The sequence below is a fragment of the Azolla caroliniana genome, unplaced genomic scaffold (assembly GCF_043228905.1).
Source record: "Azolla caroliniana isolate FFs.n. ecotype wild unplaced genomic scaffold, voAzoCaro1.0.p SCAF_740, whole genome shotgun sequence".
Classification (NCBI taxonomy): domain Eukaryota; kingdom Viridiplantae; phylum Streptophyta; class Polypodiopsida; order Salviniales; family Salviniaceae; genus Azolla; species Azolla caroliniana.
In genome coordinates, this window is record NW_028231175.1 from 1 (window position 1) to 16,525 (window position 16,525).

The window sequence follows — 16,525 nt, forward strand, 5'->3', positions numbered from 1 at the left end:
AAAAATCAAATAATTTGTATATCGAATTAGTCACCATCAATCAGCACAGAGTTGATACCCCAATACTTACACTATTCACATAACATGCATTTTTAAACCAGAATTTTTTGAAAACATGAACATGCATCTGACTGAATCCTGTAACCAGAAATAATAGTACCTCAAAGTATAGATGGATTTGTTACTTCCATTTTTCAATCAAATAAATAAGCTGTAAGGTGTATGGCATTTTCAGTCTCTTCTCTTCTTTGTATCATGCACACACTCTGCCATACATATATATTGTCAACAGTCATAACTACTTTCAGTAGTCATCATTGCGGTTAGTATTTACCGATCTGATAGCCTCTTACACCACTCTACTCTATTGGACACAAAGTCAAAGTCATGAGCAGCTCTATGAAAGTATCAGATTGCCTAAATATGAAACGTAACATTACTATTGTCGAGATAACTTTGTAATTTCTGTGAAATTTTCAGGCTATAACTGATTGCAAACCCAGGAAATCCCAGGAAACAGTTTCGAGTTTGTAAAATTTCAGTGAAACTAATAGGCTATTTTCTGAAATGAAATCTAGGAGAAGCTGCTCTTCTTCAGTAAACATAGTGACATTCATGATTTATAATTCCAGGTAAAAATGGAAGGTCAAGTTTGCAAATTTCATGAAATTATCAATTAAATCTACAAAATGGTCTTTTTCTTGTTCATTTCATACACAAGGTAAACAGAAGAGAGATAGTGATGAGGTTTGAATCTAAAACCTACATGAAATTCAATTCCAGAGATAGCATAGACTTAGCCATTAATCTGAAATTCTCTGATTACATCTTTTCGGTGACATGAACTTTGAATCAGTACTCAATCCCAGTTCATCTAGCATATTGAATCAAAAAGTTAAATGAATGTCTATTGCCCTATATGAGATTCTCATTTATCAAGATGATAAAAACACAGTTAGATTTTCCTAGAAAGCATGCATTTCGAATCAGAATCCATTCTGCAAGCATGGCATTGCATGATCGACAAGATACATGAACAAACCTATTTTCAAAAGGAATGGAATAATCGTAAGTTGAATGAACACAGACTTCGCACTTAAATGAACAACAATTCTGAAAACGACATCAAAGAAGCTACATGGAAGTCGACTGCAGGGAATAGTACGGAAAGGAAACAACGTTCTTCTACGAAGCGAGAAGGGAGTATATGCTTACCTCATTCTTCAGGTTGAGAGCATATCGCAGAAATCGCTGGGACAGAATTGGAGACGAGGGGAGAAGAAGGGAAGAAGAATACATTCTTCCGTCGTCATCGTCGTCATGGTCTTGTTTTCCGACTGTACATTCAGGGGTCTGAGGGCGTTCTTCGAAATCTGGGAGGCGATTAAAGAAGCAGCGTGGTTGAGCTGCCATGGCTCCTTTGATCAGTCTGTTTTTGCTTCTCTGCTGCCTCTTGGGTTTTAGGGTTTTGCTGTAACCAAAGGCAAGTAAAACAGAGTACTGTTACCTGTATGTGCTTCATATATGTAATGCCTCTCTCTATCTATCTTAATCTATCTATCTTAATCTATCTTAATCTATCTTATCTATCTTAATCTATCTTAATCTTATCTATCTTAATCTATCTTAATCTTATCTATCTTTATCTATCTTAATCTATCTATCTTAGTCTATCTATGCGTGTAAAAAACACTACTTACAATGGATGCGAAATTATGCATCGGATGAATACACTACGATGTCTTGTGGATTTTTTTCATGCAAAGATCAATAGTGTCTATCGTTCCCTAACCCCTCACCACAAATCGATAATATATTCGACGATTTCTAATCTTGTAGCGATCCGGGACTTCGCATGTAGGTATATGTCATAGACAAGGTATTGTGATGGAAAGTTCTCGAGGTTTGCCTAGATCTGCTTGGGCACACACTTATGAATATGCATGCATACATACATACATACAGGATCTGCATGTGGATGGTGAAGTAGGATTTCTATTGTGGAGGATCTACGACTTCTTCAAAAAACTAGGGCTTCCCTTGATTAGAGTAGACAAAATTTTTGCGAAAAAGTGCATGAGACAAGGCAACCAAAGGCAACAATAGAGGAATTCTCGACTTTGCATTGAGGACTTTTTCAATGCAAGCATCAACTTGTACAACTAAGATGATGTATTCAGGACGGAGTTCTTGAATCATTTCATTAATCCAATTTTCAACCCTTGAGTTTAGGGTTTTTCTTACATGCAAAACTATTAAATTCATATCAATGTGCAAATAGCTATGCAATTATTTAGGATGCCAAAATAGCCAAAAGGCAATGTACAAAATTGATGTCTACGAGTAGGATTGTTTTTGCTATTGATATCTAGTTTCATGTTTCTTTCCTAGGGATGAGCTGAGCCTTAATACATTGCTTTCCATGCCACACGCATATTGACCAACACTAGAATCAAAATATGTTTTAAAGATTTACAATAAAGTGAATGCCAATTGCAGTACTAACGTGCATATCACGATAATACTGTTTACATTTTTCTGTCAGCCTACATATATTATAAAAGCAAACCACCAAGCAAAGCCAATGTGTTGGCAATTTTAAACTGATTAATATTATCACAAAACCAAGGTAGAGATCTTTTTTTATAAACTCAACTTCAACATAATGACCAAAATGCATGGTATATTAGAGCTTCTCGTACACTAAATATAAACATAGGTTGAAGTTGCAGCCAACTTGAAGATCATATTTCACATATTCAATTAAATCTTCGAGGCCCATTTGGTTCTATTGCCATATTTGAAAGCATAGAAGTGGGGAATGGTTCCATACCTTCTAGCTTAAAAACAAGTCCATTAATCTCCATAAAACAAAAGCAGATTTTACGTTTTAAAAAAAACTGGTATGTACAATTACCAGCCAACTGCCCAACGTTAAACTCTTTATGACTAAAGATGGATGGGTCTCATAAACAAATGAACCTCTTCAAACCAAACCAATCAAAAAACACCTTTCGTTTCTCACTGACTGATAAGAGTTTCCATTCAGGATAACATAAAAGAGTGTTACAAATAACTAACTAATCGACATAGAGAGAATCCATGGGGATAGTACAACAACAATATGCTGTGGACAAAGGAAAAAACATTTCTTTTGTTTTTTGTTTTTTAATGTGTTAAACATGAGCCCGCTTATTGCTCGTACAAGCGGGACACTTGTATTGTTCTATGTGCTCAGCCTTTGCGGCAGTGATTTTCACGCATTTACCATGATACCATTTCTCACAAAGATCGCACCCTATCCAGAACTCAGCCCCCGAGTACAAACCCGCACATATACCACAATATGTCTCATTTTCCTCCTCATCTTCTTCATAGTTTTCATCTTCTTCTTGTGGTGCCTTTGCCGGCTTATTATCCGGTGGCTGCTTTGATGGCTTCTCGTGTGGCTGCTTCGATGGCTTCTCCTGTGCATATTAATACAAAAAAAGAGATATCGAATAATCATTTTATTATCACATGCCCATTATGTTGAAATGTGTGTTTTATGCTTGTTCAATGTTTCTGGAAATGCATGTCTTAGAAACCAAAACAAAATCGTACTATCATTGGAGAGTTTATGTCTCAGAAACCCAAACAATGATTCTATCATCATGATAATGTTGAAAAAGCATGTTTAAAAACAAAACAACAGCATATTGACATGCATTCAAAATGTTTTGCTTTTCTTAATTAGTGTATATTATCACATAATGTTTCCCCTAACATGCCTCATCATTACCTTTTTAACACTCGACTTTGCATTGTTTGTGCCGTTGACAGAAGTAATCTTTTCCTTAGTAGATTTTCGTCCACTCACTACCTCGTACACTGTTGGAAGCTCATTTATCATGCTGAACAGCCGTTTCCTGTACAAAAATGCCAACTAGCCTACGTCAGCAGTGATATAAAGCATTTCCAATAGGAGCTCAATGCTTTCTATATATCTAAATCTTCCAATATATATAATCTGTCATTCCAGAGATTCCCAAACACAATGAAAAACAATCAAAATTCGTGTACATTGAATACATTGTTTGTCACTAAGTTCATCCTATTGTAATGCAATCCCATAAACCATCTAGATATTCATTCTTATGTATTACATCCTTCTAAACCATTGAAACCATAAAAACATGGTCATTGCACAAAAAGGGCTGGGGTTCATATTATTCTGATGCAATCCCAAAAATAAAGGCTGTTACCAATATGTAGCAACATCAAGAATGCTGAATCAAGCTGATAAAATAGCAGAATCAGGATAATGAAACAGCATCATCAACGCAAAATGAACATAAGACTGCATCACAAATTCACAAAAGATGCACCGGGAACATTGAATCAAGATGATGAAACAGCATAGTAACGAATGCTGAATGAATATGGGATTGCTTCATGAATTCACAACGGATGCAATGGAAGTGCTGAATTATATGAAACAGTATTGATGATGCCCAGAAGTGCTGAATCAAGATCAAAACAACGCAGTACAACAAATACAGATAAAATATAAAAACAATGTACAGAAGCTGTATTTATAATGTTTGCTACAATATCTATAGAGAAATGAACAAAAACCTGAGAAAATACATCTTATGAATGAACATTTAGTCATAATCTTAACTATAAACTGATAAATCTGAGAAAAGATGCATTGTGAATACTGAATCAAGACCAAAACAGTGCATAGAACATACATTGTAATAGTTGCTATGGTACAAAGCATAGAATATCTATATATATTATTTATTACGATATGGAAAATGAACAAACATGAAATATAAGATGAATTTCTAATTCACGCTGCAGTATGAACAAATAAACAAATATGCATATAAGAAATACACTTTTTGCTTGCAATAGTATAGATAGATTAAAAATAAATAGAAAAACAAAAATGAGAAAAGATTACCCACCTATCGTTTCTGTTAAACCGAGCGCAGAAATAGAAAGCAACAGCATAGAGCCATGAATCACTGTGAACAGCGATGAGCGATAACCAGTCTTTATGCTCCATTCCATCTCTAGCAAAATTGATGCCCAGAGCAGGTTCTGGAAGCTCAGGTGGAACTTCAGCTGCTGGAAGTGTAACTTCCCAATTCCCTTTTGGATCACCATAAAGGCATAAATTCTCCTTCTCTGCACATGACAGACACCATGTCAGAAAAATCACTATATCCCTCTTGTTAATTGAAAAAACTCCTTTCACAAACAATGACGCCATGGCTACGTTTATTATAAAGTCTTGTATATGATTGAAACATAGAGAAACATCTTATCTATCTCCTGATTTAAAAAGGCCTTTTGTACTTCTACAAATATAACTCTCTAAGAACGGCTAATTATCCATAATCATGCTCAGTAGAGCCAAAACACGTTGAAAATCATTATAATTTCCCTCTTCCAATTCAACAAAAGTTTTTCACATGTCCAAGACATATCTTGTCATGTCTCAATATAATCGAAATGTTGAGCATCTGAATATCTTTAGATTCAAAAAAGGATCTGATGAATTATCGTATCTATATAGTGCGAAACTCTCTTCATCACAAATGACTAAAAAAAAATTCACTGCTTAGCAAAAACCTAAAATTTCATTTAATGCATCACAGAATCAGCATTTCCTCTGATTTAAGTAGAAAAATCGTCCTACAAAAGAATCCCAGTGAGACATGCGTAAGTATAACATATAGTTCTAAATATACTCCAAAACCATGAGTGTAATAAATACCTTTATTAAGAACTACAATAAAAAAACTCAATTATAACAGAAAAGACATCAGTAATCTTGAAAACTCCTAACTGCATTGGAAAAACTCAGGTTTTTGCAAAGAGAAAGTAATACCTGGATCGCACTGGTCATAGAATTCCCTCACATCTGAAAAAACAAAAATATACGAAATTCATAGACCTCAGAACCGAAAATAAAAAAAGATAAGACTTAGAAAAAATACAACAAAATACAGTTGAAATGCACAGATGTTCGATTGATAATGATTTTAGGGTTTCATATTTACTCCAGAACAGAAAGAAAAAAACACTGATGATGAATTTCGAGTTTCATATTGACTTCACGCATAAATATAAAAATACACATAAAATTCACAGAACTTAGATTTGTTATGCTTTTAGGGTCTTCGATTGATTCCTTGACAGAAACTTTAAAAACAAACAATAAGAAATTACGAAGATAAGGAATTCACAGGCTCCGGATTGATGATGGTTTTAGTGTTTCAGATTGTCTTCAGGACAGAAAATTCAAAAAAATAAATAAAGACTAATGATGATTTTAGGGTTTCAGATTAGCAGTCGAACAGAACAGAAAAACTAATACAAAAGGTAAAGCTTGATATTGATTACAGGGTTTTATATTGACATCACAGAAGAAATATAGTATATATATGGAGTTCACACACATCAGATTGATGATGATTTTGGAACTTTCGGAATGGCTCAAGAGCAGAAAAATAGAGATAAATCAATAATAACCATAGCTACATGTAGGTCCTTGGTTATGGCTAAGCTTTCGGCTCTCACCTGTTGTAAGGGCTTTGATTAATCCAGACCTTCTTCCTCTATAGTCTTCAAAAATCTCTTCAACAGTAGTAGGCATAGCTGCAGAACCTTCCATATCCAGACGATGGGGAGAACAACGCAAAGAAGCAGGGAATTTTTACTCAGATATATTTGTAATGAAAGGAGGAGGAGTTGGAAGCCATGGAAGGTCTACTGTTATTCTTAATGTTGTCTGAGAAAGAAGGTCAGGCCATGACTCTGTTTTTGTTTTTGTTTTTGTTTTTGTTCTGGTTTTGGAGGGGATGTGTGTGTGTGTGTTAATGTTGAAGAAGAAGAAGAAGAAGAAGAAGAAGGGAAGAACAGAGAGAAGAAGAAATCAACAATGTGTGTGCTAATTAATAGAGAGCATGGTGGAATGGCCCCTTAACTAAACCTATATGTTCTCGACCAAAGAACTACCTCTCTTATGATCACCATTGTTCTCTCGATCTCTTCGTATGTATTCACGAGACGCCTCACATGTTGGCCTCTCCATCAAGATCGAGAGAGTGTGTCCATGAGTGAGTGAGCGAGCCCAGATGGTTGTACCTCAACTGGTAATGGTGTTGGCTAAGCCACCAATTATCAAAGAATGTTATGTCATTCCAAGTAAACATAGTAGAGTGACATTAGATATAACCATGGCATTTGTCAATAGATGTGAAGAACCTAAAGGAGTGGATATGGAGAGAGAAACATTAGTCTTTGTACTTTTGGCTATTTGGACAAGTTTTTGGGCACTCTGGACTGTCTAGACAGTCCCCAATAGTAAGGTCTTTGATCGAAATCAACCGCATGAAGTTAGCTTCTTTAAGCAATCCCTCAGGCAATCTTTGTTTGATTGTTTGCAACTTAGAGACATTAAACTACAAGTTTACACTCTTTACTTCAAGTGCTTCTAAGTTCTTTAGTGTCTAATCGACATTTGTATACTTCTCTTTATTCTTTGTGGGTCTTCACATCACTTGGAGCTTTCCCACTAGTAATAAAAGTGTTACTAAAAAAAGACATTAGTCTTTGTGGAATAATTAAAACAAAGACTTTATCAATATGAAATTGAAATGAGTAATTGTGCGGAGAGCCATAAGTAAGAGGTCTGACCTCGAGTTTTGATATAGGATGCCTTCAAAGGTAACCTTACTTCCATTGTGAACAAGTAAGCAACATAGGGGTAGCCTTTAGGTAGCTAACTAGCATTAAGCCAAAAAGGATACGCAAAACACTAGCTAATGAGTTTTAAAGCAAAATCGAGTTCCAAGTAATGTGCTTATCAGTGCCAACCATGCCTAGAACTAAATTTGCAAATATCCTAATATAGACAGAGCTGAGACAGTCTTTGCTTGAAGCAAATGCCAGAACACAATATTATATCATGTATAATTTTCGAAGTCTATAAAAGCACACCTATCAAAAAGCTTTGTTCTCGCCATTGCTAGAACTAGACAGCAAATATCTTAATATCAGCAGAGCTGACACGGAGTACCTTTCATTGAACCAAATACTGGAACATGATGTTACAATATGTATGATTTCCCAAGCCTAAAAAAGGGCATCTATCAAAAAACTTTGTGCACTTAATGATGTTTTCCAAGAATTTTTGATCCAAAATTTTATTTGATTTGAATTAAGGGTGAAAACACATAGTGTCTACAAACATATTTAAATTTCATGTTTGGCCAATGAAAAATCTTGATTGCTCTTAATTAAGCTTCTTTAGTATAGCATTATTTTCAAATTCTCAGGGATTTATGTTAGGTTTCCCTTTCCCTTTTAAAAGTGTTCGCAGTAACCATATTCAAGAACTTCCTCAATATGATATTTTTCTCATTAGCAAGTGACATGTTTCTGTATCATCGATCTTCTTTATTTCTTCCTTCTTTCAGTTTCGTCATATAAGGATTGTCCTGCATTGGTAAGCTACATAAGTAACCAATACACGTTTATATCTCACTGACTGCTACTTTACTACATGTCACTATTGCAGAATGTAGGTATTGAAGGAATGATCTTCTGGTTCGCTGGAAGATCACACGCTCACTCATACACACACATTCTCTCTCTCTCTCTCTAGATACCAAAAGATACAATACATCTAACTTGAGAATCTGACATTTGCCAAAAACCAGATTCCCTCATCTCTTTTTATCTTATATACTTTTATATTTACGGAGTATTACGTACTTTTTTTTTTTAATTTGTTGTTCTCAAAGAAGAGACAACACTTAAGATGTAATCTCTCGTTTGGACTTATAGGCCATTTTGGCCTTTTAAAATACGTTAATATATCTTTTCTTTTTCTTTTTTCTTTCTAGCTATACAGTAGTTGGTAAGCCTGGAATTTTCTAGTCCATAAACCAGGTGTCCAAATCTGACGACATGCAGGGATTTCCTATGCAGAATGTAGGTGCTGAACGCAACGAGCTTCGGGTCTCAGCCCTACTGAACATACCAAGTGAGGTACAAGCCATATGGACTCTCTCTCTCTCTCTCTCTCTCTCTCTCTCTTAAGAGAATCAATTACTCACCTCCTCCATACATGGCTCGTTACGCGATGGAGCTCGAAACGCGGCTGTCTCTGAGAACTCTCTCTTCCGCTCTGTCTCCGTGACTGACTCTCTCTCTCTGTCTGTCTGTCTGTCTGTCTGTCTCTGCTGTCCCGATCGGGGGTCCCGGGCCCTGTGTGTCTGTGCCTCTGAGGGTTCTCTGCTCCTTCAGAGACTAGAAATTGTGGGAGAGAAGAGAAACAAAGAGAGAGAGAGAGAGAGAGAGAGAGAGATATTAACGTCTTTTAAGAGGCCAAAATGGCCTATAAAAAACCAAATAAGAGATTACATCTTCTTAAGTGTTGTCTCGTCTTTAAGAGAGTGAAACATAGTAGGAGAAACGTGAAAATCAGAGTAACAGAGTAGGACAAAATCAGACGAAAATCACAAGAAAAAGGAGGAGAAAGAGAGGAAGAAGAAGAAGGAGGTGGAGGTGGAGGTGGAGGTGGAGGTGGAGGTGGAGGAGGAGACGCGAGAGGAACAATTATTTGCGGCTACATGAGACATGATTGGGCAATGTGCTAAAACAACATTCTTCTTCGACAGCAAGCTCGAATGTTAGCATGTCTATTTCAGGCTAATCATCCTCCTATTAATTTCGTTTTCCTTATAATTGGGGCGTAGTATACATATATGGAAGCAATGGATGAAGGTATAATTGAGAGACAAATAACAAATTAAGAGAGGAGAAGGAGAAGATGAGGTTATTTTGAAGAAACAAAAGATTGGCATTAATAATAGGGAAAAGTACCAGGATACCCCTGGAAGTTTGTCTATTTACCAGAATGCCCTTGGAAGTTCCAAATTTACCAAACTACCCCTATGCCCAAAAAATTATACTTTATAAAGTAATTATACACTCAAATCTTTGGTAAATAGGGCTAGTCCGGGTCCATTTCTTCCATCTTTGGTAAATAGGGCTTGTAGATTTGAGTGTACAATTACTTTATAAAGTGTAATTTTTGGGACATAGGGATAGTTTGGTAAATTTGGAACTTCCAGGTTCATTCTGGTAAATAAACGAACTTCCAGGGGTATCCTGGTACTTTTCCCTTAATAATATGCATCAGGGGGATATAGATATGATGCCAAGACCATCGTATGCACATGTTATGGGAGAAGGTGAGGAGGAGAGGAATGCGCAATATTGGGATGTAATGCATGTAGTTGTTAATGAAGCACTCCATGAGATTTTACCGAATACTATAGATATGGTGGCCAATGTAGAAGAAGATGAGATTGTCGAGGTGGAGATGCCACGTAGAGAAATCTTAAAGGCATTTTCTAATGTGTCATGAGAGAGGCATTATTTGTTTCTTTATAGGGAAAAATCCTTTAGTAAATTGGGTGGCGCAATGGATAAATGCAATGATTGGTAGAAATAGTGTGGAAGATGTGTATAAAGGTCCATGCGAGTTTTTTTGAGGTCATTTTTCGAACCGAAGAACAACGGGATAGATTGTTATCATGTTTGTCGGTCTTTTACAATAATAATTTAGTCTATATTGTCCCTTGGAAACCACTAGCCGAGTTTTAGGAAATTTTGAAACAAGAGTGTCCAATATGGTTCGAGGTAGAGTGTCCAATATGGCCTATAATTCAAGGTGTCATGGAACAATTGGGAAAGATGATAGTAGCCCCAAATGTCAAAGCATATAATAGATATAGGTTATGTATGCTATGGAATACAACAAAAAAGAGACCTTTGTGGCTAAATATAAAGACTGAGGAGATGAGGTCGTTCCGTTGCCAATTGCATTAGGGATCATTTGCTAGTCATTGCTTTCGATGTGGTCATTTAGGCCATTTCATGGCAGAATGTCATCAAACACCAGAAATGGAGGTGACTAATAATTCCCCATGGTAATGTGTTAATGCCAGACTCTATATTGAATGATAATGAGGTGTTGAAAAGTAAGGGGGCAAATGTGGAAAAAGGTAAGAGTGTCGTTATTTTGGAACATAATGACAAAGATATTCAAGAAAGAAGAAAAGATTTAATGGATGAGGGTGGATCTTGTATTAAGGTGGCCTCTAAGGTAAATCATCCAAGGTACCAAAAAGACAAAGGTTATGCACATAATGGGCAAGAGAGGGGTAGTTCCTCTAGGGATCCTATGGGGTTATCACATGCACATAATTATGATCAATTGAAAGGAAGGTCAAAACCGTGGCAAGGGTCACAATATAAACAATCCAATCAAGGGACAAAACCTTTCAACCTTAGGTTTGATAAGAACGCTAAAATCAATTTACCATTAGAAAAACAGAATTGGAAAAGAGATAATTCATGGGGTACAATGGGATCCACCAATAATCATCAACCATCTGTGCAAAATGCATTTGCAGTCTTAAGTGGTTATTTCGGTGATATACCAAAGATATTGGCACAACGGGAACAAGAACAAGCCAAAACGCAATATAATTAGTGAGTGATGAAGATAGTCACATGGAATGTAAGTGGAATTTGTTCTCTGTCTAAGTAGTATGGTATGTGGAAGAGTATTTTTAATAGTGAATGGGATATATTATGTGCAGTAGAACATAAGGAGCATGCTAAGTCTGGGTCTTCTTTTCATCATAAGCAATATCACGTGTTTTATGCTGGAGTCAATGGGGACCCTTATTCAGGTGTAATGCTTATTATAAGGGATAGCTTGAAACTGGTAGTGGTCGGTTTTTGGTGGTTGAAGTTAATTATGAAGGGAAACATATTTGGGTGGTTGGTATTTATGGATCGAATGTCGCAAGACATCGTACGGAACTTGGGAGATGCTTAAATCAAGTTTTACTTCAAGGGAAATCCGTTTTTTTGTTAGGGGATTTAAATATGTGTTCTGAAATGGGCCAATTTACTTCGATGCATGGCTTGATGGATGCTCCTAAACGAGAGGTATGGGATTTTTTTATGATGGATGTCATAAGGTATGATGCATGGACTTGGATCAATGGAAATGATGTTGGTTATACCTTTCAATCGGCACAATATAGATAAACTTGGAGTAGACTGGATCACATTTATATTATGCATGATGATATATTCTTGCCTAAGTTTTTGACTATGCAAGTGTATATGGGGATTGGATCATCAGTTCATTTCCCAATTGTTTTGGAATGCACACATCAAACTATGGATGGTTTTAGATCTTTATTGGGGAGACAACCATTGAGATTTAATTCATCTTTTCTTGGACATGATAAATTTAAGCATGCTATGGGACAATTGGTGGGGGAGTTAACGGGGAGTTAACAAGACAAGTCAATGTCCACGGTGTTTCGTCATGGGATATTTGTCTTTCCAATATTCAACGGTTTACATGATATTATGGAATTTATCAAGCATCTATCCGTAAACGAAAGATGAGTTTATTACAACACTTTCTAGACAGATATAACACATTGTTGGTAAAGATTACATTTGATGAGGTGTTCTTGGATATTCAAGAGACATTGTCACAAGCCTTACAAGTATTGGAGGTTCGCAGTTATCAACAATCACGAGTGATGGCTATGAAAAATGAAGTACATGATCACAACTGTAATTCACATAAGTTTTACCATGGGTTGCAAGCATCTCTTGCTAGAATGAATGTGGTAAGAGTAGAGACTGATGGAACTTCGAATACAAACCCACAAGTGATTATTGATAATCTTTTTGGGCAAGACTGTATTATGAATGATGACATAACACAAGCACAATCAATGCTATTTAACTCAGTCAAGGTGAGTGATGGGCAACATGACATGATTGCATTGGAGGAGGATATAAAGGAGGAGGAGGTGGAATATGTATTATCACATCTTGCAATTGATAAAAGCCTGGGTTGGGATGACATTACGAATGAGTTTTTTAAAGCCTTTTTACAAGAACTCAAAGCCCCTCTAACAATGATATTCCAAGAAATGTGGAGTTCTAGTAAAATGCCCCATTCATGGAAAGTTGGTCTGGTTAAACTTACACCAACAGTTGTATCTCCTATGTATTTTGCTCAATGGAGACCGATACCATTAATGGGTGGGATGTATATTAAAGTTTTTTGCCAAATTAATTGCAAATAGACTTCAAAAGGTGTTGTCGTCTATGGTCCATCCAATGCAATATGGGTTTATTGAGGGAAGGGACATCCTGCATAATATTTTGAATGTGCAAATGGCAGCGGATTATGCAAAGGAATCCAAACAACAAATTGTAGTGATACAACCTGGCATCGAGAAGGCATATGATCATGTAAGTTGGTTTTTTATTACTCAACTTATGTCTCATATGGGTTTTGGGGAAAGGATGTCTTGAGTATCGTTGTTGGTGGGATTAGGTGTAGTGTCACACATTATGTTTGTAAAGAATCGGATATGATTCCTGTGAAACAGAAGAGATGTGAGTTATGTCTGTATGTGTGAGAGGAGAGAGGAGAGGAGAGAAACACAAGATAGATAAGAGACAATATGAAGTACTCAAGAAGAAGAAGGAGATGTATATTAACAAGTAGAATATGAGATACAAAATAGCGTTACAAGGAGTCACAACCGACTTAATATGGAGTAGGAGGAGGGTGCTTTATATAGTCACCCTCTCTCTTCATTTACTCACTACAACGTTCACTCTCTCACTAGAGCCTTGAGGAATGTGAAGCCTTACGGTCATGGGGAATGTGGAACCATTAGTTATGTGTCAAAGAATATGAATCTATGACACATAGTTTAATGTGTAGAGAGTGGTGGTGTGACTCTTGACCTTTGAGTAATCATAGATTCTCAAAAGGTGTGTTCACACGTTGCTCTATGTTGAGCTTGATTCTCAACACGCCCCCTCAAGCTCAACTTGGGTCGGCTCCTTTCGGTTGATGTCCGCTTCGGCTAGTATCCGGATCAGACGATCTCCGTTGTCCGTTTCAGCTCGTACCCGTTTCGGCTTGTACCCGTTTCGGTCGGTATCCGATTCTCGCTTGTACTCCCCCTCAAGCTTGGCAAGTCAGGGATCATCAATCCAAGGTCTGACATGAATTGCCGAAGCTTGTCGGCTCCTAGGGCTTTCGTGAAGATGTCGACCGTTTGAAGATTTGTGTTGATGTGTAGAAGGTCGACATCTCCAACTTGAACACGCTCCCGAATGAAGTGATAGTGCACTTCGATATGCTTTGTGCGTGCGTGGAACACCGGGTTCCGAGCCAAATAAATACTACTCATGTTGTCGCAGTAAAGGGGTGTCGGATCCTTGATGGGAACACCCAGATCCTTCAAAATCCTCTTAAGCCATACGACTTCACATACATCTACGACTGCGCCCATGTATTCCGCCTCCGTACTTGAAAGAGCGATGGTAGGCTGCTTCTTGCTACTCCACGAAATCGCTCCGCTGCCGAGGGAGAAGACGAATCCGGAGGTCGATTGTCGATCGGCTTTGTAGGTAGCCCAATCCGCGTCCATGTATCCTTCGAGTCGTATTGTTGTGGCCGATTTGTAGAGAATGTCGTAATCCATTGTTTCGCTCACATATCGTAATACTCGCTCAACGCAATCGAAATGTATATCTCGGGAGTTTGCATGAATTGGCCAAGGAGTCCGACCGGATAGCTAAGGTCGGGTCATGTGATCGTGAGATAGATGAGACTCCTGATCAGTTGTCGATATTGAGTCGGATCGCACTCGTTCGTGTCGGAGTCGGCATCTAGTTTGAGGTTTCTATCGAGAGGCATAAAGATTGATTTGCACTCCATCATCCCGAACTTGTATAACAAGTTGAGAATGTAGCGCCGTTGAGAGATCATAATGCTGACCGGATTTTGAATCACCTCAATGCCTAGGAAGTAGTGTAGCTCCTTCATGTCCATCATCTCGAATTTGTTGGAGAGGAGGGACTTTACCTTGTTGATGTCGACTAAATGCTCACCTCCAATAACGAGATCATCCACGTATAGAATGATGACAATTGGGCTTTTAGACTCGTTTTGTACATAGAGGGAGTTGTCGGATTTCGACATTCGAAAGCCGATTTGATGAAGATATTGTGTAATCTTCGAATGCCAAGCACGTGGTGCTTGCTTGAGGCCGTAGAGAGGCTTCTTGAGTCGACATACAAATTTCAGATGGATGTTGGATTCGAAGCCGGGTGGTTGAACCATGTACACCTCCTCTTCCAATTCACCTTGAAGAAAGGCGTTCTTTACGTCCATTTGGTGGAGGTGCCACCCTTTTGCCGCTGCAAGTGCGATCGCGGTTCGCATAGTCATCATCTTTGCCACCGGGGCAAAGGTCTCTTCATAGTCGACTCCATGTGTTTGCGCGTATCTTTTCGCTACGAGTCGAGCTTTGTAGCGATTGATGGAGCCATCGACATTATACTTCACCTTGCAGATCCATCTGTAGCCTATCGCCTTCTTGTGCGGTGAGTGGGGAACGATATCCCATGTGTCATTCTTGCATAGTGCACACATCTCCTCGTTCATTGCTTCGCTCCATCGCGGGTCCTTCGTGGCTTCGGAAAAGGTTTCTGGCTCCTGTATTGTTGCGACCTTCATCATAAAGGCATAATGGTATGCCATATACTCATCATAGCCAAAGCGGCTTACGGGGTTCTTTTCATGGATTGGCGTAGCTTCTCGTTTGCGGATTCTAAGGCTTTCTTCACTCCATTTGTCCAGATGTCAAGTCCTTTGAACTCACTATCGAGGGAGTGAGTCGATTCATTGCCATCGAAATGAGCGTCTTCATACTCCGGCATTTTGGCCTTCCCTTTGTCCAACTTCGGACTTGGTCGAGATGTGCTTTGATCACTCAAAGGCTCTTGTGGTCCGCTCAGTCGGGTCGTGATCGGACTTTCTTCGAACATGCGCGTAAGGTGAGTATCCTACGAGGATACATTTCTCCAACTTCGGGTCAAGCTTTTGACGCTTCTCATCGGGGATGTGCACATACGCAATGGAGCCGAATATCCGAACATGCGATAGGTTCGGCTTCTTTCCGAAGAACTTCTCGTGCGGAGTAAGTTCGTGCACACTCGATGTCGTACACCAATTCATGAGATAGACGGCCGTGTTAGCTGCTTCCGCCCAATACGATTTCGGCATGTGCTTTTCGTTAACCATAGCCCATGCCACTTCGAGGATGTGCCGAGTCTTGTGTTCGGCCACTTCGTTTTCTTGTGGCATATGTCGACACGAAAACTCTCGTCGTATTCCTTCTTTCCGTAGAAACGCCGAAAATTCGTCGGAGAAGTACCCCTTGCCTCCATCCGACCGAAGACATCGTACATGTCAGCCTGTGGCTTTCTCGACTTCATTCTTAAATTTTTGGAAGTGTCCGAACACTTCGCTCTTTTGTCGCATTGGGTAGATCCAAGTGTGCCTAGAGAAGTCGTCGATGAAGGTCACGTTGTCGCGCCTTTCGGCTCT

At 38.3% G+C, this 16,525-nt stretch overlaps 1 protein-coding gene across 1 annotated transcript; it reads right to left on the minus strand.

Annotated features, from left to right (window-relative positions):
- Positions 1 to 3,000: 3,000 nt before the first annotated feature.
- Positions 3,001 to 6,850, minus strand: LOC147847703 (PHD finger protein ALFIN-LIKE 3-like). The gene is made up of 5 exons (XM_087338905.1): positions 6,577 to 6,850; positions 5,885 to 5,917; positions 4,956 to 5,178; positions 3,782 to 3,908; positions 3,001 to 3,467 (listed from the first exon to the last, which is right to left on the minus strand). Exons 1-5 carry the CDS (start codon positions 6,668 to 6,670, stop codon positions 3,177 to 3,179), a joined length of 768 nt encoding a protein of 255 aa, XP_087195031.1. The 5' UTR covers positions 6,671 to 6,850; the 3' UTR covers positions 3,001 to 3,176.
- Between the last annotated feature and the right edge of the window lie 9,675 nt (positions 6,851 to 16,525).

What these genes read in the sequence shown, in the direction of transcription:
- LOC147847703 (XM_087338905.1), bottom strand. Translation starts at nt 6,670, where the DNA reads ATGGAAGGTTCTGCAGCTATGCCTACTACTGTTGAAGAGATTTTTGAA. An exon ending in AATCAAAGCCCTTACAACAG is followed by an intron (nt 5,918 to 6,576) that starts GTGAGAGCCGAA and finishes TTGTTTTTTCAG; the next exon opens with ATGTGAGGGAATTCTATGAC. An exon ending in CTATGACCAGTGCGATCCAG is followed by an intron (nt 5,179 to 5,884) that starts GTATTACTTTCT and finishes TGTCATGTGCAG; the next exon opens with AGAAGGAGAATTTATGCCTT.